General features: G+C 42.8%; 1 protein-coding gene across 3 annotated transcripts in view; it reads left to right on the forward strand.

Annotated features, from left to right (window-relative positions):
• tle3b (TLE family member 3, transcriptional corepressor b) overlaps positions 1–14,095 on the forward strand; it is a 30,024-nt gene extending 15,929 nt beyond the window's left edge. For 2 of the 3 annotated variants that reach the window (XM_079158415.1, XM_079158416.1), the window contains 14 exons: positions 1,692–1,896; positions 2,475–2,491; positions 5,107–5,229; positions 5,892–5,942; positions 6,348–6,503; positions 7,417–7,552; positions 8,009–8,184; positions 8,860–8,933; positions 9,028–9,277; positions 10,083–10,330; positions 10,527–10,674; positions 10,772–10,922; positions 12,148–12,224; positions 12,732–14,095. In XM_079158415.1, the coding sequence (XP_079014541.1) occupies positions 1,692–1,896; positions 2,475–2,491; positions 5,107–5,229; positions 5,892–5,942; positions 6,348–6,503; positions 7,417–7,552; positions 8,009–8,184; positions 8,860–8,933; positions 9,028–9,277; positions 10,083–10,330; positions 10,527–10,674; positions 10,772–10,922; positions 12,148–12,224; positions 12,732–12,839 (1,920 nt within the window). In that variant the 3' untranslated portion in view covers positions 12,840–14,095. The remainder of the gene's footprint in view (positions 1–1,691; positions 1,897–2,474; positions 2,492–5,106; positions 5,230–5,891; positions 5,943–6,347; positions 6,504–7,416; positions 7,553–8,008; positions 8,185–8,859; positions 8,934–9,027; positions 9,278–10,082; positions 10,331–10,526; positions 10,675–10,771; positions 10,923–12,147; positions 12,225–12,731) is intronic. The other variant, XM_079158417.1, reaches the window with a different exon arrangement.
• Positions 14,096–18,590: the final 4,495 nt, after the last annotated feature.

An 18,590-nucleotide genomic window follows, 5' to 3' on the forward strand; every position in this document is an offset into this window, starting at 1 on the left:
GAATATTGAATTGGAAGCAATTTATTTTCTGAATTATTTTTTTTTTTGCCTTCTTTCTCTCTTTCTCTCTCTCTCCCCCTCACCACAACCCTCCCTCGTCTCTCCTCGCTCCTCTCCTCAGCCATAGCTCGTTAATGAGGCTTCTTGATAATGATCCCTGCACGCTTTTCCTCATTAGGCACACTCAATAGGGACGTCCCTGACTCAATCCCTCTCTCTCTCTCTCGCTCTCTCTCTTTCATTCTCTTGTTATTTTCTGATTCTGCCTCTCCCTCCTTTTCTTGTTCTGGCTGCCCCTCTCTCTCTCTTTTTTTTTCCCCTTTTCCTCAACAAATAGGCTGCTCGGCACACCAGCACAATATCGATTAACAATGCCGCCCTTCAGTTGCTTCTATCCATTGTACGGTTTCAGGTCCAGCTCGACATAATGAGCTGACTGAATAATGGCCAGCTGCTAAATAAAGCTTTAAATGTGGTAAGCCACTAGATATAGCCTCGTCTAGTTTCTCCATTTTATGTAATGAACGTATGGATGAGGATATTGAAGTTCTATCCAGCAAGGAGAATAGCAATCATGTTTTGTTTTTTCTTCTTTGGAGAGGCAGTTGATGGATGTGCTAAGTGTTATTTAACCTTGTTTTAAAGCACTTGCTTCCCTCTTGCCTGAGTGGCTATTTAACTCCTGTCTATCTACTCGCTCCTCTCCGGCTGCCTCTCTCACACAGACATCCGCGGCCTCTTGGGAAGTGTGTGTGTGTTCTCCACTGTGTCTGTGTTTAACATCATTTTGCTGGAGGAGCAGGCATGTTTGCTTCGTTTCCCAGAGTGTTGAAAGGTTTTCAGGTTTTCAAGTGTAGACCTATTGATTTTTAAGCGACCCAACTGTGATTGAGGCACGCTTGGTTTGGGAGAGAGCAAGAAAACGCTCTGTATCATCGCCGACGACCAGAGGTGACATGTTGTCGAGCCGAACATAGTTGTCACATAAAGGTCCACACTTTTTTTAAAGAGTACCAGGTCTGTAAGATGCACCTGGAGACCCTCAAGAACAGCTCACTCGTGTGCAAACCTTTGCACAAAGCTGATTCAGACAGAAAATAAATCAACAGCAATTCTGATTTGATTTGTCAAGCTATAACGTCAAGTGTTCTCTGCTTCCAGCTCCTCATGATTTGCCGCTTTTCTTTGTTCTTATATCTTTTTGTAAATAGAATATATTTGTGTTTTAGACTGTTGGTAATACAAAACCAGTGATTTGAAGACATCACAGCCCTACTTTGCACTGCTGTCTTGGCACACGTTGATTCTTTGAGTGTAATGTGATAAATCAGCTAGATTGTGTTTTTCAAATGTGACATACAGCTGCCTCATTATGGAAGCGGTGGTCTGTCTCGGGATAAAACTGCACAGCCAAAGATAAAGTAGTAATAAATTCTGTTTCAGTTACCCAACACTTTCAACCAGACATAACCGTGCTGTGCATCTACAGCTATGAACAGAATCCGTTTTCCCCTCAGACAGTGAATGAGCTGGATCAGCATGTTGGCAGTCACCGTCAGTCTGCTATTATGCATAAATGGTTTGGCCTTGAACTAAATGTTGTCAAAGCCAGCTCTAATGCATGAGTAGAGTGCGGTCATTCATGGATACACTTCCCAGCCTCTGTCTTGTCTCCCTGCGTTTGTTTACAGCAGCAGCAGCTTCAGGCTCAGCACCTCTCTCACGCGGCTCACGGCCCCCCAGTCCAGATGCCCCCTCACCCCTCAGGCCTGCAGCCGCCCGGCATGCCCCCGGTGACGGGCGCTGGCGCCGGCCTGCTGGCTCTGGGTGCTCTTGGCAGCCAGGCCCACCTGCCTGTAAAGGATGAGAAGAACCACCACGACCTGGAGCACCGAGGTGAGGATCACACACACACACACACACACCACCTGCAGCATTTTAGAAATGATGGGCGATTGTTTTGGCCAAGAACTACTTTTACCGGCTGAATATATTTATCATAGAAACATGTTTGAAAATGCAAATGTTTATGTACTGTTGGAGGAAATATTCATACAGGTTTTTGTACATTTCTTGGTCTTACCACTGAGGACATACACGTTTAGTTTGCACTAACATTAGGAAACACTACAGTGTAGAAAGATTCAGTCCAGGTTTTTTGCACAAATTAAAGTCTAAGATGCTCAATGGTGACTTATAATTGATTCATAAAGCATCATTAAAGAATTGAAGTAGTAAAAAAAAAAAGCTGAGTTACAACTTATGAACCCTTTCATTAAAAGCAACTCATTAGAAAGTGTTGCAAAAATTGCAGCGTCGCAGACGTGAGAGTAATCTTTTAGCTGAATAATAATTGAATACCTGTTATCTGATACGAGTGCTGAGTCGTGGTGACACCCATACTAATTTGAGTTTTGCTTGTCTCTCTCCTGGCCCCTCATCTTTTCACTTGCCTCTGGCCAATCCTCTGAAAGAGCGCGAGTCGAGCACGGTACGTTGACTCTCCTTCTCCTTTGTGTCTTGACTTTGCCCGTCTCTGGCTCACCGTGTTTGGTGATTAGGTGTGCTTTACCTAGACTTAAGCCCACTGTTCAATAGAAATTCGTGCTCTCTGTGTAGGAAGACACACATTTTTGTACTCTGTGCAGGGTGGGGGGTTATAATGAAGTCTGGCCAAATAAGCCAGTGCCATCTAATCCAGGTGGAAAATGACTCCAATCACTGGGCGAGGATTAGTAGTCAGCTACCTCCTTTAATTTCAGCACAATTAAAAGCGACTTTGACTCTTCTTCGCTCACCACTTTAGAGGATTCACTGTTGCATATGTCCACTACTCGACTCCTTTTATCTACCCTCCTCTTTTCCTTTTCACATATACTTTCTTTATTTTCTGCTCTCTCTTCTTCTTATCTCACTCATTTACTCCTTTCCACCGCTTCTCCCCCCCCCCCCCCTCTGTCTCTCGCTATCTCTCTCCTCCTTCTCATGTTAAAGTCCTTGTTTATTGGACTGGCTTAAAGCTCTCTGTTAGCTGGAGCGTAACGCTCTGTTGGATCTGCTCGGCCAGATTGAGTTCCCATTGACTGGCCATCCTGAATGGGACCACTCATGTCTGAAGGGAACCCAAACTCGTCCCCCATCTCGTATGGTGACGAGACGGCTGCCAATACTGCCTTACCTGATCTCCTCACCACCCTCCCCCATCTCTTCTTTCCACACACACACACACACACACACACACACACACACACACACACACACACACACACACACACACACACACACACACACACAGCGTCTTCCTGTAATGTTGTCTCAGGTCATCTGATACCAGAGCTGGAGGCAACTGCAGGGTTATTGAGTCTAAGCAATCCTTTAAAGGTCACAGACTCAGACGCACAGACAGGCTGTAGTGCTGTAGGAGATCTTTGTCTGTCAGAAAGCATCTTCACACCAAACTCTCTGTGTGGCTTTTCTTTTCCACAGCAGTAGCTGAACACATTTCCATATTCTGACCTGACAAGAAGGGATGTGGAATTGGCAGAAAGTGTGCCATTAACTGTCCAACCTCAGTGTTTTCTTTTTACGTCACACTCTACTTTTTAAAAAGGTCGTCCTTTCACTCAAGCGGTTACCTTTCTCTGCTGCTGGTCCTTCTCTTCCTGTAATTTGCAGTCAAGAAGTCAGACATCTTCCTTCTCCCTCTTTTACCATCTCTGTCTGTTTCTGATGAAGGCAGGGATTTGTTGAGCTGTCTGCCAGCGTCGGCCGGCCTCGGGGACTGCTCGCCTTCACCCCTCCTCTTCCTCCCTCCCTCCCTCCTTGCCTGTCGGCCTGTTTGGCAGTGGCCCCCACCCCCCCCCCCCCCACCCACCACCATTGCCCAGACTACAAAAACCCCGTTTGCAGCTTCTGAGAGAGTGCCAGCCTGTCAAGGCATTTCCACTAGTGGGGAGAACTCATTGCCACACTGCTACGCTCTCATTGCTTGCCAAGTTCCTTTCCTGTTTTGCTCTCTTGTCTTTCTTCCTCTTATTTTTTTTGTTTTTTCTGATTTTCTCACTCTGCCTCTTTCATGGGTCTTTTCTCTGCTGGCAACACCCTCTTTGTGTCTTCACATTGCACTCATGTCCAGGTTCCCTCAATGGCCTCTTTCTTTTTTTTTTCTTCTGGTGGATTTTCATGAACTTTGCTGTCATTTAGTCACCGACCTGCAACAGCACACACACGCCCACACTCATGGACTCTCCCGCAGTCATAAGCGTGGGTTTTACAGTTGCAGCGTGAGATATTTTGGTCACTTTTGTTTTTATTTGCATGTACTTGCATGTCACAGAAGAACATAAAGTCAGGAATGCGAGCTGTGTTTGAATTGTTAATGTAGCTTCAAGCGTGTCCCTGACCAGGTCACTATGAGGGTCTTCAAGAGGATTAGATGTCAGGGTGTGTGTGTGTGTGTGCGTGCGTGTACCAAATATCCCATGCTGCACTCTGCTCCCACCTCACATTTTCTCTCCACCTCTCCTCAATCTGTCCTACGTATCCCCTCGCTTGCGAGTTCATGCCATTGTCTTCCAGAGGCGTTTTGTGGGTTTGCTCAGCTGCCTAGTCTGTTTCCTCCTTGCTCCGCTGCCTTGGCAGCAGCAGCAACAGCAGCAGGACTAAGCTGTCCCAGAATCCTCTTCTGCACCTTCTGTCCCAAATCAGTCCAGCTCAGTCCAGGAGCATTGTGTGTTTTAGCTTTACAGTCAATATTGTCACTGCTCTGACAAAGGAAAAGGCTCCAGAGCCATGCCTGGACTTAAACGCACCATTTGGTTTTCTGGCTCTTCTTGTTCTCTGCTGTATTTAAGCTCCCACATATTCACTTGAATGAGGGGCATATGCTGGCAGGGCAGTGCTTACTCTTTTATTTTAGTCTCTTGCACTGAATGTTATTTATTTACAAGAGTCGCACTGTTTGTTCCTCCATATCATGTCAAGATGGGTTAAAATGGAGCAAGATTACATTTCCTATGTTGGCAGTATGTTGAGGATGCTAAGACGCAAAGGTGTAACACACTCAGAGGGAACTGACGTGGTCTGGCTGCATCTTGTTGTTGGCAGAATAACTCGGTGTCGCCATCAGACAGCCTGCGGGCAGCGAGTGAGAAGCACCGAGGCTCTTCAGATTACAGCCTCGACTCCAAGAAACGTAAAGTGGACGACAAAGACAGCATGAGCCGATACGTGAGTGTTTATAACCGCCACAGTTTTGGCAGTGATTTATTTTATGGGTCTTTGAATTCCTAATAATTTAATAGAAAGTGTCCTGGAAAGGAGTATCTACAGTAACTTGGCTCTAATTAAAAATAACATACAGTGTTTAATTGGTACACTTCTAATTGATCAATTTCAATTTAATGCTAAGCTAGTGCCTCCTTGAGTCTTTTAGTCAGCGCACAGCACGTCAGCTGAACATGGTCAAGAGGCGAGTATACAATTCATCCGTCATGAAGAATGTTTACTATAGTTAATGAATATGAATGTCCTTGGGTTCAAACGGACCAGTTCTTTCAGAGAAATTCTTTTGGATGTGAACAACAGACTAAAATAAATAAAGCTCCCTTTTAATTACAGCCAACCTAAACACTTCTTTCCAGGAAACTTTCAAGGCATTGTAAATATTATGAAATAATAAATACTGTAAAATAAAGGGTTACATAGTCTCATTTCATTAGTGTACACAGTATCTTAAACGATAATGAACTAATGCTAAAGGTTACAAATCCATAAATCTGGTCTTTGATGTTGATCTAGTATTTAAAGAAATTGGACTGCACTGGTTTTTGCTCACGGTACTGTTTGTGATCTCTCAGTCATGTTAAGCACGTCCCTCTTTTGTTTTCCAGGACAGTGACGGAGACAAAAGTGACGACTTGGTGGTGGATGTTTCCAATGAAGTAAGACTTCGTTTGAACTGAGCTGCTCGGCCACATTCCTGTGTGAATGCTGCACAGAAACTAAACACAGAGCTCTTTTGTCTCTTGTCTGTAGAAGCCTCAACACCTTTCACAGCGTTGCCAAAAAGTCTGTCATAATATTGGTTGTGTGTGATTGTGTGCGCTTACTTGCTGTATTTCTTTTGCTATTCATGCAGAAAGTAATACAAAGAGAAAATGGAGTGACAGGTGAATGAAAAGTGTGTGTGTCTGTATGTGTGAGGGAGAGTATGAGCATGCACAAGTATATTTATCTGTGTTTGCACATGAGGCCCCAGTTTGTTTGACCTACATGTACATGCCAGTGGCTTTCCTCCGCTCTGTTTGCTCAGTCTCGCTCTCCGTCTGTCTCATTTAACTCTGCAGGATCCGGCCACCCCTCGAGTCAGCCCCGCTCACTCTCCTCCAGAAAACGGCCTGGATAAATCACGAGCCCTGAAGAAGGACGCTGCCCCCAACAGCCCCGCCTCCGTCGCCTCCTCGGGCAGCACGCCGTCCTCCAAAGCAAAGGACCACGCCCATGTGAGTGACACACCGAAAGCCGAGACAGAAGATGAAATAGGGCAGTTACAGTGGAGGGTGAAGTGACGGACTAAAGGGCATTTGTCAAGTGAAGTGGGTGTCTGTGTGCAGGACTAATGCGTAGGAGGCTTAGCAGTTGGCTGCTACGAGGGGCTTGAAGGGGCAGAGATGCACTCTCAGGAAATCAAACCCTGTGGCTCACTCCTCTCAATCTCCTTTATGGCTTACCCAATAAATGGTCATTTCTTCCCTGGCCTGAGGCTGTAAATAACCCAGAGACACAGCGGCGAGGGAACTGCTGTCTCTCTCTTTTCTTGCTTCGTCTCATCCTCTCCCCCATTTTCTCTTAATACCGAAGCTCTCGATGACCAGGCTAAAACAATCCTCAATCATCGGTTTTACATAAACCATTTCTCTGAGGATTAAGAGAGACTTATAGCCCACATCACTGCCCTCCACATCTGTGACACCCAGCCTCTCTCCATCCCTCATTAGTGTGTGTCACCAAACTAAACCCTCCACTCCTCTTACTCCATCTGCAAAGAAAGAGAGAAAGAGAAAGATGGATGGATTAATTAATTAATTATGAGAGACGTGTTTGAGCCACCATGTTGTTTGTTTAGTCACTATTAAGAAGCCTGACTTCTACCCCAACCACACACACACACACATACATGTGGCTGTAATGAAGTGTCAGTGTTGGATTGGATTACCTTGAGCCGTCCACTCAGATTGTCTCTCTGGATTTCTCTGAAAATGAGGGGATTTTTGACTCACTTGGGATATTTTTTTTACACTGATGTGTTTCATTTCGTGTGTGGCTGAGAGTGAGAATAAGTGAACTCACAACTTTCAGTTAAGTGGATACTAAATAAGGTTTTCACCCAGAGATTAAAGACTATTTGTGTTTTAGAATGACAAGTCGTCCACACCCAGCCTGAAGTCCAACACACCTACTCCGAGGAATGAGGCTCCAACGGCAGGAACCAGCACCACTCCGGGACTACGGCCTCTTACAATGGGCAAACCACCCGGCATGGAGGCGTTGGGTATGTAAAGACCTTCACTGCTTTTGCTTAAAAATGAGTTAAAATGAGATTATACTTCTCCAAAGATGCATACAATGTGCTTTTCTTCCTATTATGTGATAATAAACAGAATACTTTTAGGTTTTGGAACGCTGGTCAGACAAAATAAGCATTTAAATGACATCAAATCGGGCTTTAGCAACTTGTGATGGCCATTTTTCACTATCTTGTGACATTTTATAGACCAGACAATCAATGGAGAAAGTACTCTGCTGATGAATTGACGATAGAATAATGATTAGATTGAGCGTTGATTCATGACCTTGGAAATAAAAAATCCATTAGCAGTAGTTCTGGAGCTTTTGATCGTATCACACGATCTGTAATGAACCATGGTTTTGTGTTTTATAATGTTTTTTTATTATCTTCTCTCCCGTCTGCAGAATTTCTATTAAAATGCTCTTCTCTCTTCTCTAGCTGCCCCGGCCCTGCGGACACCTCTGTCCATTGGGGGTTCCTATGCCTCCCCGTTTGCGATGATGGGTCATCATGAGATGAACGGATCACTGACCAGCCCGGGCGTCTATCCAGGTCTCATCTCACCGCAGATGAGCGTTGCAGCTGCTGCCGCCGCCTATGGACGCTCACCAATTGTAACTATTTCAGCTTCTATATAGAATGTATGAATCCAATGAAGCTCCTCTTCACATATATTCATTCAACATCGGTTTGACACAACAAACCCTCACTAGCGTCTGTATGAATTATCCTCCATGGCTGTAGGTTGTGGAATCTGTTTGCAAAAATGACTTTGAGAAACTTAAGTGTGTGTGTGTGTGTGTGTGTGTGTGTGTGTGTGTGTGTGTGTGTGTGTGTGTGTGTGTGTGTGTGTGTGTGTGTGTGTGTGTGTGTGTGTGTGTGTGTGTGTGTGTGTGTGTGTGTGTGTGTGTGTGTGTGTGTGTGTGTGTGTGTGTATAATGAGATAGTACAAAGACGGCCTAGCTCTTTTACTTTGATGTTAGTTAGTTAGTTAGTTAGCATTCTAAAGGCTTTTAAATTAAAATGCCTCTCCGTGTTTGAAAATCTCCCAGGCTTTCATTAGCATTAGCAAGTGGGATGTTGTAGCCTTGTGTAAAGCTTCTCTGTATGCAATGAAGCTGAGTCTGCGCCTTTTTAAGGGATTTGCCTGGAAAAGATGGAACGAGAGTTCCTCAGGGCCTTAGCAGTTAAAGTGAGGCATACATGTTAATTTGAATATTAGCTTAGTCTAATTAATCTTTGCAGGTTATTGCTTGTTTATTAACTCCTGGCTGTTCTTGGTCATGCAGGCAGGGTTTGACCCCCATCCTCACATGAGGCCAGGCCTACCAGCCAGCCTCACGTCCATTTCTGGAGGAAAACCGTGAGTGTCTGGACATTTGGATTTAGCTATATAACAAAGAGCATAGACATCCAGGCTCCAACTGACCATATTTCCCTTCATTTGTCCCCCGCAGAGCTTATTCTTTTCACGTGAGTGCAGATGGTCAGATGCAGCCCGTGCCCTTCCCTCCAGATGCACTGATTGGCCCGGGCATCCCGCGCCACGCTCGCCAGATCAACACATTGAGCCACGGGGAAGTGGTGTGTGCTGTCACCATCAGCAACCCCACGCGTCACGTCTACACCGGCGGCAAGGGTTGTGTCAAGATCTGGGACATCAGCCAACCAGGCAGCAAGAGCCCAGTGTCCCAACTCGACTGCCTGGTAACTTGCATCTTGTTTTGTTTTTTTACAAGGAAATGTTTGTTAAAGAGTTTTAGATTTGTATTATTAATGTGGATATTTCAAAGTCATCCGAACAGAAACATAATGTACTCATTTCATGTGGTCTCTGCAATCGGCCTCCTTCATTTAGATTTTTTTGAGCATCAAATGTAGTCTGACTCCAGATCCCAACAGACAGAGATGTGAATAATTCAGCAAAGTGTCTCACTGCTGTGCTGAAATAATCCTTGGTGGGGAAAAAAAAGCCTGCTGAGTAATGATGTTCTGATTGGCTGACCCTGTCTGCCATTACCCAGCTCATTACTTCCTCCCAACTGCCTCCCATTTCTCATTTTGATACTGCGGCTTCATGCCATTCAACTCACATGGCCCCCAACACCCTTAAGGTGCGTCCAGAGTGCAATTGGGTCTTATAAAGCCATCGGGGTGCCGATTTAATCCGACCAAGAGCTTCCACGGTCTTATTGATCTGTCTTCCTGCTCTCTTGGAGCCTGGCCAACAGCGGCAGCCTCACTCTCTCTCTGCATCTCTTGTTAAAGCTGACATCCACATCTTCACTATAACACAAAAAACAGACGGCAGCAGCCTGAGAACTTCACTTGTCAAAGAAAAGCTCCTCTGACGTAGAGATGGTCTCGACGTGGACATGCTGCTAATCTTTTTTTTTTTTTTCCTCAACAGAATTGTAACAGAGTTTGTTCTTAACCTCGTTGTCCTATTAAAGTAGATGTTTCACATTTTTAAATTACATCAAGATCGTGATGACACTTGTTTCTCTTCTAGAACAGGGACAATTATATCCGCTCCTGCAAGCTCTTGCCTGACGGCCGCACCCTGATAGTGGGTGGCGAGGCCAGCACGTTGACCATCTGGGACCTGGCCTCACAGACGCCCCGCATCAAGGCCGAGCTCACTTCCTCTGCTCCGGCCTGCTATGCGCTGGCCATCAGCCCCGACGCCAAGGTGTGCTTCTCCTGCTGCTCGGATGGAAACATTGCCGTGTGGGATCTCCATAACCAGACCCTCGTTAGGTCAGTAATTAGTATTTTTTACCAATATGGTTTTGTTTCAAGCACTGACTGAAATACATGGTGTATGTGTGCTTCTTGCATTCTTTAGTACACACCTCATTGTGTTTGAAGAATAGAATAGTTGGCCATCAACACAAGATGGAAGGCTTAGTCCTCTTGTTTCTAACTTGATGTTTGGTGTCTTGGGGTGTTCCAGGCAGTTCCAGGGCCACACGGATGGAGCCAGCTGCATCGACATCTCCCACGACGGGACCAAACTGTGGACCGGAGGGCTCGACAACACCGTCCGCTCCTGGGATCTGAGGGAAGGCCGACAGCTCCAGCAACACGACTTTACCTCACAGGTACGGAGAAGCCTGTAAAAAAATGAAATGATAATAAAAGAAAAAAAAGTGTTTGGTTTGAGTGATTCTCGGTTGAAATACTGTGTCCTTGTTGCAGATCTTCTCGTTGGGCTACTGTCCCACTGGAGAATGGCTGGCTGTGGGCATGGAGAGCAGTAACGTGGAAGTGCTTCACCACACCAAGCCTGACAAGTACCAGCTGCACCTGCACGAAAGCTGCGTCCTCTCACTCAAGTTCGCCTACTGTGGTAAGTAACCGGCTCCTTGACACAGACCGAAGGGGAATGATAAAAAAATATGTAGGCATTGCAAGTAGATTTAAAGGTTTCATTTTAAGTGTAAAAGAGTGGTGAGTGGAGTTTTGCTGGGGGAATGTTTGACTCCAGACCTTAAATCCTAAATACTGCCTTGTTGTTAAATTTTGTGTGTTTCTCTTGTCTTGCAAAAATAATCTTGGCATCTCGGCAGAAACCAGTTCCTAGAGCCGTGTCAGATTTGTACAGTCTAGATGAGTATTATCTGTAGTATCGGCATTCTGACAGACTTCCTGGTTGGTTGTGTTGGAGACAACTTGTCTGCACCAAAAAATGAGGAAGCAACTATTTCTGTAGATGTTAAAATGATTTAAACCTTCAGTAACTGTGACTTAGTCACTTGCGGGTTGATATACGATTAAAGTGCTGTTTATTAGTGAGAATTTGTTTAAAAAATGCAGTTGCACGTATCATTCTGTGCAGTCTGAATTGCACATAACAACATGCTCATTAAATTTGTCATTGCTTTTTCGGTTTAGCTCATTGTGCCTGCTGGGCAGACCAGCTGGTGTCAAGTTTAAGGCTCAGACAAATGAGGTTTCACTTTCGCCTCACTCAGTATTCATTTCTCCTCACGAGACCCCCACAGCAGAACTGGTTAATTCAAATGACACTCACTGCTTCAGAGCTCTTGCTGCCACTAATTAAATTATTACCAAACTAGTCAGTTGGGTAATTAATCAGAGGGTGATTTAAATAATTATCCGAGTGGAAATGGTGTGAGTCGTCTTCATTATGTGCATTTTATGTTAATGTAGTGTTATTTCCCCCAATAAGGTTTTTACAGAGTCACTAGTTAGCTGATGTTGTGTGTTGGAGGTACAGTGTGAATCTATTCTCAGACTACAGAAGACACGCTGTGTGTGCAGAATCCTCCATGAAAGTAGCCAGTCAGGAGGTTCAGAGGCCATGCCCCCTCTTAGAGAAAGATTTTTGTCGCAAAATTCCAAATGTGGTGGCTTCTGGCACATTCTCATGCTACTCTTCCATCATATTCACTGCTCTTAATTAATGTGTACCCAATTGTATACATGCAGTTAATAATTCAAATTTGGCTTTAGTAGTCAGCTGTTTGGATGGCAGCTGGCACTTTTGGAAAACTGTGTGTGAATACATACGTTCAGAATATATTCTCAAGACGTCTGTTTTGTGTTTGCAGGTAAATGGTTTGTGAGCACAGGGAAGGACAATCTGCTGAATGCATGGAGGACTCCTTATGGCGCCAGCATATTCCAGGTAACTACAACAACCACATGCACACACATAAAAAAAAAGTTACCTTCTTGTGATTTCACAACCAATTTAAAAGGTGTGTGTATAAACCGTACAAAATAGAAGCAAAATAGTCCCAAGAGTCTGTGGTCATATTATAACGCTGTCTTACTAATCGTCAGACATATAAATCTTGTGTCAAGCTAAAAACGTATCTCATTCATTGGCGGAATCCATTTATCGTTCAATAAAAACCATAAACAAACCTTTAATGCTTTCAGAAAGTACTCAGAGGCTCTGTGTGATACTAAAACTATCACTGCTGCATGCGTTATGTGACAAAGACATTACTCATGCTAATTCAACTGTAATTAAAGAAAGCTGCGTACCGACATACACATACCTGTTCACCCTATTCATTAGGCTGATTTAAGCATCTTTCATACAACTTGACAAGATCAAGAAAAAAAGAAACCCACATATAAATGAAAGCTTGTCCTCCTAACTTGAGTTTCTTCCTTACTCCCACAGTCGAAGGAGTCGTCCTCCGTCCTGAGCTGTGACATCTCCGCAGATGACAAATACATCGTGACGGGATCCGGTGACAAGAAGGCCACCGTCTACGAGGTCATCTACTAGAGAGACCGGAGGCTCCTGCTTCAGCACTGATGACTTTTACTTTTCCCTCCCGACCATCCGTCTGTGGACTACAACACGCTAAAATGAACTACAGATTTGGCGGTGATCGATGGAGCTGTTTGGCCGAAGGATGCTTGTGCTGGAAAGAAGCGCTTTTCTGTACTTGTTTTGGAAGGTTTATTTTACGGTTACACATTTTTTTCGTGACTTTTTTTCCCCTTGAGAATATTTGGGTGTAACCCGATGAAGCGGCGCTTCATTTCTGAGAACCTCGTTCCCCCAGACGTCTTGTGAAAAGTGTACATATCGGATTAAATAAAAGACTCTTTATATATATTATAAAATATATATATTTTCATGTCCTGGGTGTACTTGTGATCAATTATTTTTTTTTTGCCCACTCGGTCTTATGCCATGATATTTGAGTGGGAACATAGATTAGAACTTTTTAACAATTTTTCTCTTGATTTTCTTAAAGCACATTCTCCGGGCTGACCTTTTCAGAAATCAAACCGAGGAGCATGAATCTTGTAAGTAGGACGTTTTGTGGAGATTTTTAAAAGGCCTTTTTGTCACAGTGCTCTTACCGGACAATGGATACGTGGAGTCCTCTGACTCCGGCAGAGACTCGGCTGGTTTGGACCACTGTGGGATGGAGCGGGACACTATGATTCAGGAAAAGAAATGGATGTAAATTTAATTCATATATATATATATATATAAATATATATATATACACACAACACAAAAAAAACTTTTTTAAGTGTACTGCTCTGTCTGTGCTATCTTTCCTGTTTGTTTTACCTTGTTGGATTATGGGAGATGGGAAACGTTTAATGTTTAGCCTAACCCTTGGACCTCAATTGGCAGCAGAAGCACTGCAGCAGGCACAAACTGGATGAAAATGTACCATTGATTTCATGGTTACAGACTAAACAAACAGTTCAATCTGCGCTATTGGAATCCTTCTGCCCTTTGTATCTTATCAATATTCCTGGAATATGTTTGGTTGGCGGAGACATGTAAATGCTCATGAGGACGGAGGGAACAGCACTTAAATGTAAACACAAATGAATAAGTCGGGTCTCCCACGTCGACGGTAACAAACGGTGAATAATTCTGGTTGTACACTGTGCTCTTGATCCTGTCAGCATTTCCCACAAAAAAAAATCTAAAAAGGAGCGATAAGCGCTGGCCCTCTGAATCACACCAAAGTATGTAGCAAATGCTGTCAGCACTGAAAAGAAATGTACAGTTGTTAATAAATCAATAAAACAGTTTTTGTAGAATGGCCCATTTCCTTGTGATTGACCTACCGATTCTGACTGTTTCACCACCGTTTAGGACACTGAGATCATGTCCTCTGTAGGATGTTGTAATGTTTCTGAAACCGAGGTCTGGTTCTTCTTATCCACCCACCACCTCAAACAAAAGAAAATACAAGGTAAATCGTAACACCCGTAGCATTTTGTAGAACTAATAGTTCCGCGTTAAGAGGAAAACGTTGTGAACAATATTACAATTAATTAAAACGAGTTTAGATTTAAAATAAACACATTAGTTGAGAAAATATGATGTACTTTTTGAAGTTCACGTGATGGCACTTAATGCAGCAAGCTAATCAGCTAGCATCTTCACTGCCAACCAGCGGTGGAAGAAGTATTCGGATCCTTTACTTTATGTGGATGTCAGATCAGTGTTTATGGTAAATGTAGTCTAGTGAAACAATGCATTCCTCAGTACTGTATCCAACCCATGAACACTCTAGTTTTGTGTTTAGCCTGTAAATTCACATGTTAAAATGAGGGACCAACTGCCACCGCTGAGAGAAATCAAGCATTTATTGTAGGTGTCATTTTTGGTAATGGGAACTGTTAAATGTCGTGGTTCTAACACAAAGACTAATATATTTGTCACCGCTCACACTGGTATGAAAGGGGAGATCTTCAAACTGAAGGAAAAGGGTGCGAGTTAATGGCTTTGTCTCCAGACGGGATGGTTTGTGGTTTCAGGCCTGCTGACAAGAGCAATGGTGGGAGGGATGAGACACGGCTAAGGATCTGAGTGGTTTGCCAAACCACACATACATAGACATGCACACACACACACACACACACACACACACACACTCTCTGCTGTCACACTTGAATCACAGAACCAGTAGAGACACATTCAGTAGCACTCCCATTCCACACACTCCCACACACACACCTCAGAAAATGACAAACTACTTTGGGAATTTGTGGCTTTGTGCTGATATCAGTGATGATTGTGAAATAGGATTTGGGGATAAAATTTAAAGCATGCCAATAACAACCAGCAGGTGATATTTAAGCTGCAGCTTTTGGCTTTTTCTGTTGTGTATTTTGCTAAGCACAGGCTTCCATAGATTACCCATGATATATACTATTAATGTGAGTGTCTGTGTTACAGACTCACCGAACGTCTTCTGCGTCTTCCTTTCCCACCACAGGTGGGGAGTGCAGTCATTGTCACTCTTGTGAGGGTGCTGGCTGTTAGGCTGTGATTTCTGGCTGTAAGGATGTGAGAGAGAGGTTGGGAGACGGGGTAGTTAGAGATGCAATATGGAGAGATTTCTTATATCTGCTCTGGACATACGGCTGAGCTAAGCATGCATACAAGTCAAAACAAGGTGAATCAAGCTTTGTATGTATCACATGTGGTTCAATTTAGGGAAGTTGAAGTTCAGGAAAGACAGTTGCTTTGGTTAAATATTGACAAATACTGAGATATGTGGAAAAATGATCTTGTGTCACCGTTGACTTTTCATTATTTAACCAAGACAAAGGTCATTTCCCAAGTTTAACCAAGTCCTTTGACCTTATCACACCATGAAATTAATTTGGGCTTTCTTAAACCAATAATGTTCACGAACATTTTGTAAATGCGTTCATTAAAAATGTTTCCTTATGTTAAATGAAATTCAGGCAGAATAATGTTTCTTTCAAAATGCAGTTGCAAATTAGTAATTTCATAAACTTGAAGAATTGGCTTTTGTCCATAACGAGATAGTACAACATTAAGTACAAACACAAATGAGCCAGGAAGAAGTGTTTAAACCATAATGTACGATGGCGGATGGATTGTGTAACAATTGTCAGTTCAACACAGAACACACTAGAAGTAACCTGATATAACAACAGAAGGATGAAGCTGCTGACCCCTCCTTCAAAGACCCAGCATCACTGACACTCGATTCCTGGCCTGTGTGGAGGTACTTCGGAGAAAGCATTGCTCCTGCACAAAACAAACACATACACTATGACATTTTTAAAGCATATTAATGACTGACTATACAACTATACAACTTTTTAGACTTTAGTTTAGACTTTAGTTTTTTAGACTATATGATATGGAATACCATACTGTGAGTTTTTTTTATGACATACTATCTATACCATGACTTTTTATGAAATACTGCATTATAGATACGATTTTTTTTACGACATAATATACTATGACATTTCTATGGAATAACATACTTTTGATGACATACTTTGTGATGAATTTGTTTGGCCATTTTGTTGACAAATGGTATGGAATACTCTTAGATGACATATTTAAGGAAGGCTATAGTATGACATTTGCTATGGAATAGTAATACCCCTGACATGGATTTGGTAATTTTAGTGCAAAATTCCTTTTTTATCTTTCTGTTTCCACAGACAATGTCTTCACTTAATGGGAGTAATTACAACTGCTGAAGCCTCAAATTACTTTTTCGTTAAATGTTGGGATGTAGAAAGAGGACTGTTAGGATTTTTGAAATAGCATTGGAAGGGATCTCCTCACAGTCGGTATGAATAGGATGTTTCAGTGTACATATGGGCATGTGAACATTGTTTTAATACACACTTCAACACCTTAACATCCAACCTTGACATGAAAAAAAAGATACACTGATTATCAAGATATTTGCCTAAATTCGAGATATTGCCAAAACATATAAATGAGACATGTTTCATTGTCAATCAAAGAGCTATTACACCCAATTCATAAAAAAACATTTTCTCTTCTCATCTGCTAAAAGCTGACTGTGCTGCAGTAAAAAGCTTCCAACCAGGGCCTGTAAAGATCCTGATGGAAGATGTGTTTTGTTCTCTTGACAGTCGAGAGCTTTTGCTGTGAAGGAGAAGTAATGCAAGGCTCTCTACCTTGCTCCTCTCTATTTTCTCTGCTCGGTCCATTTCAGCAGCGAGGCAAATGTTTTACTCTCCTTTTACCTGACAGCCGTCTGATTTCATCTCTCTTTCATAGCACCGTGAGAAGAAAAGGAGGGCAAAATGATGAGCCTTTTCTCTCCCTTTTTTTTCATCGAGACGGACCTTTTATGTTTCCATCTTCTACTGACTCCTTTCCTCCATCCTCAGAAAACGGAGAGGAGTGTATGAGGGCCCAATATTTTTTCTTTTAAATTGATGAAAAATGAGAAGCTCTTTTTCTTTCTCTTTCACTCACTGGATAACCAAGTGCGTGTGGAGAGCAGCGTGAGATTAAAGGGACCTTGTAAAGTCAGAGAGCACTAGTGCTTCAGCTCCCAGAGGTCATTTTGGTCCCTTTGATAGCATTCGGGCCTCGCTCCATCTTCTGACCTGTCCTTAAGATGAGAAGCTTTCATCAGTCTCTGACGGACACGAGAGCCCACTCACAATCAGGGACTCAATTTAGAGAAGGGCTTTGCGTGAGTGTGTTGAGTTTTCATATGTATAATTCAATGCTTTTACAGTTATAAAAGCCTTCCCCTTGTTCTTTGACCACACAAATTGGTGAGAACAATACCTAAACTCGAAATGATTTGTCCGGGAGGTACTGAAGGGGGATTTGAAAGGATTCAGGTAAAAAAAACTAAAATAAAATGGTGGAGGAGGCTTCCTGTAGCAAGCTAACAGCACCCTATGGAAGAACATTACTGTAAAAGCTCCACAAAAGCAGCATTTATATACATTGCATGCTATTGTGTCTACTAAATGTGCATTTGATCTATTAATGAATAACATGGGGAACATTTGACATGGAATATTTCCTGCAAGTATGTTCTCCAAAGTACATCAGGTCTGTGATGGACCATGACGGAATTATAGAACATGAAACCTTTGGACTTCACAAAAAAACAGCATCAGAATTCCCCTTATTCCTAATTTATTTTGTATGCCCCTTCCTAAATTATAAACAGTCCAACTAATTGCTTTCACATTGAAATTTTGTTTGCACAAAAAGAATAATTCAACATGTTGTTAAATACGCTTATTTGCTCTGTTGCCAAGAGTTAGATGAAAAGATTGATCTCACAAGAAGAATCTACAACCCTAACCTAACCCTAGAGATGATAAATACTAGGTGTTGGACAGAAGAACATGTAACTGAAAACTAGACTAAGACTGAGTCTGAAGGAAAGCTTGATGTTAGAAACGTCACGGGTGAAAAAAACAATATGATCACGTGAGCATTATTTAGTGTGGGATTCTATTTTTTCAACTTTTTAAGATTGATATCACTCTCATGTGTGTAAGCTAAATAGAATGAGCAAGTTAGCTGAGCTTTGCATGAAGACTGGAGGCAGGGGGAAACAATACACCTACCAGCACCTCTAAAGCTTACAGATGAACATGTCAAAGCTTTTTCATAAATGTCGAACTACTCCTCAATGTAACTATTGAGATGGACAGGAGTTCAGAAGTTCTATCTATCGACTCCTCTGTCACCCATTCATACCGAAGATGAGCAAACGTA

This window comes from Pholis gunnellus (assembly GCF_910591455.1).
Source record: "Pholis gunnellus genome assembly, chromosome: 1".
NCBI lineage: Eukaryota > Metazoa > Chordata > Actinopteri > Perciformes > Pholidae > Pholis > Pholis gunnellus.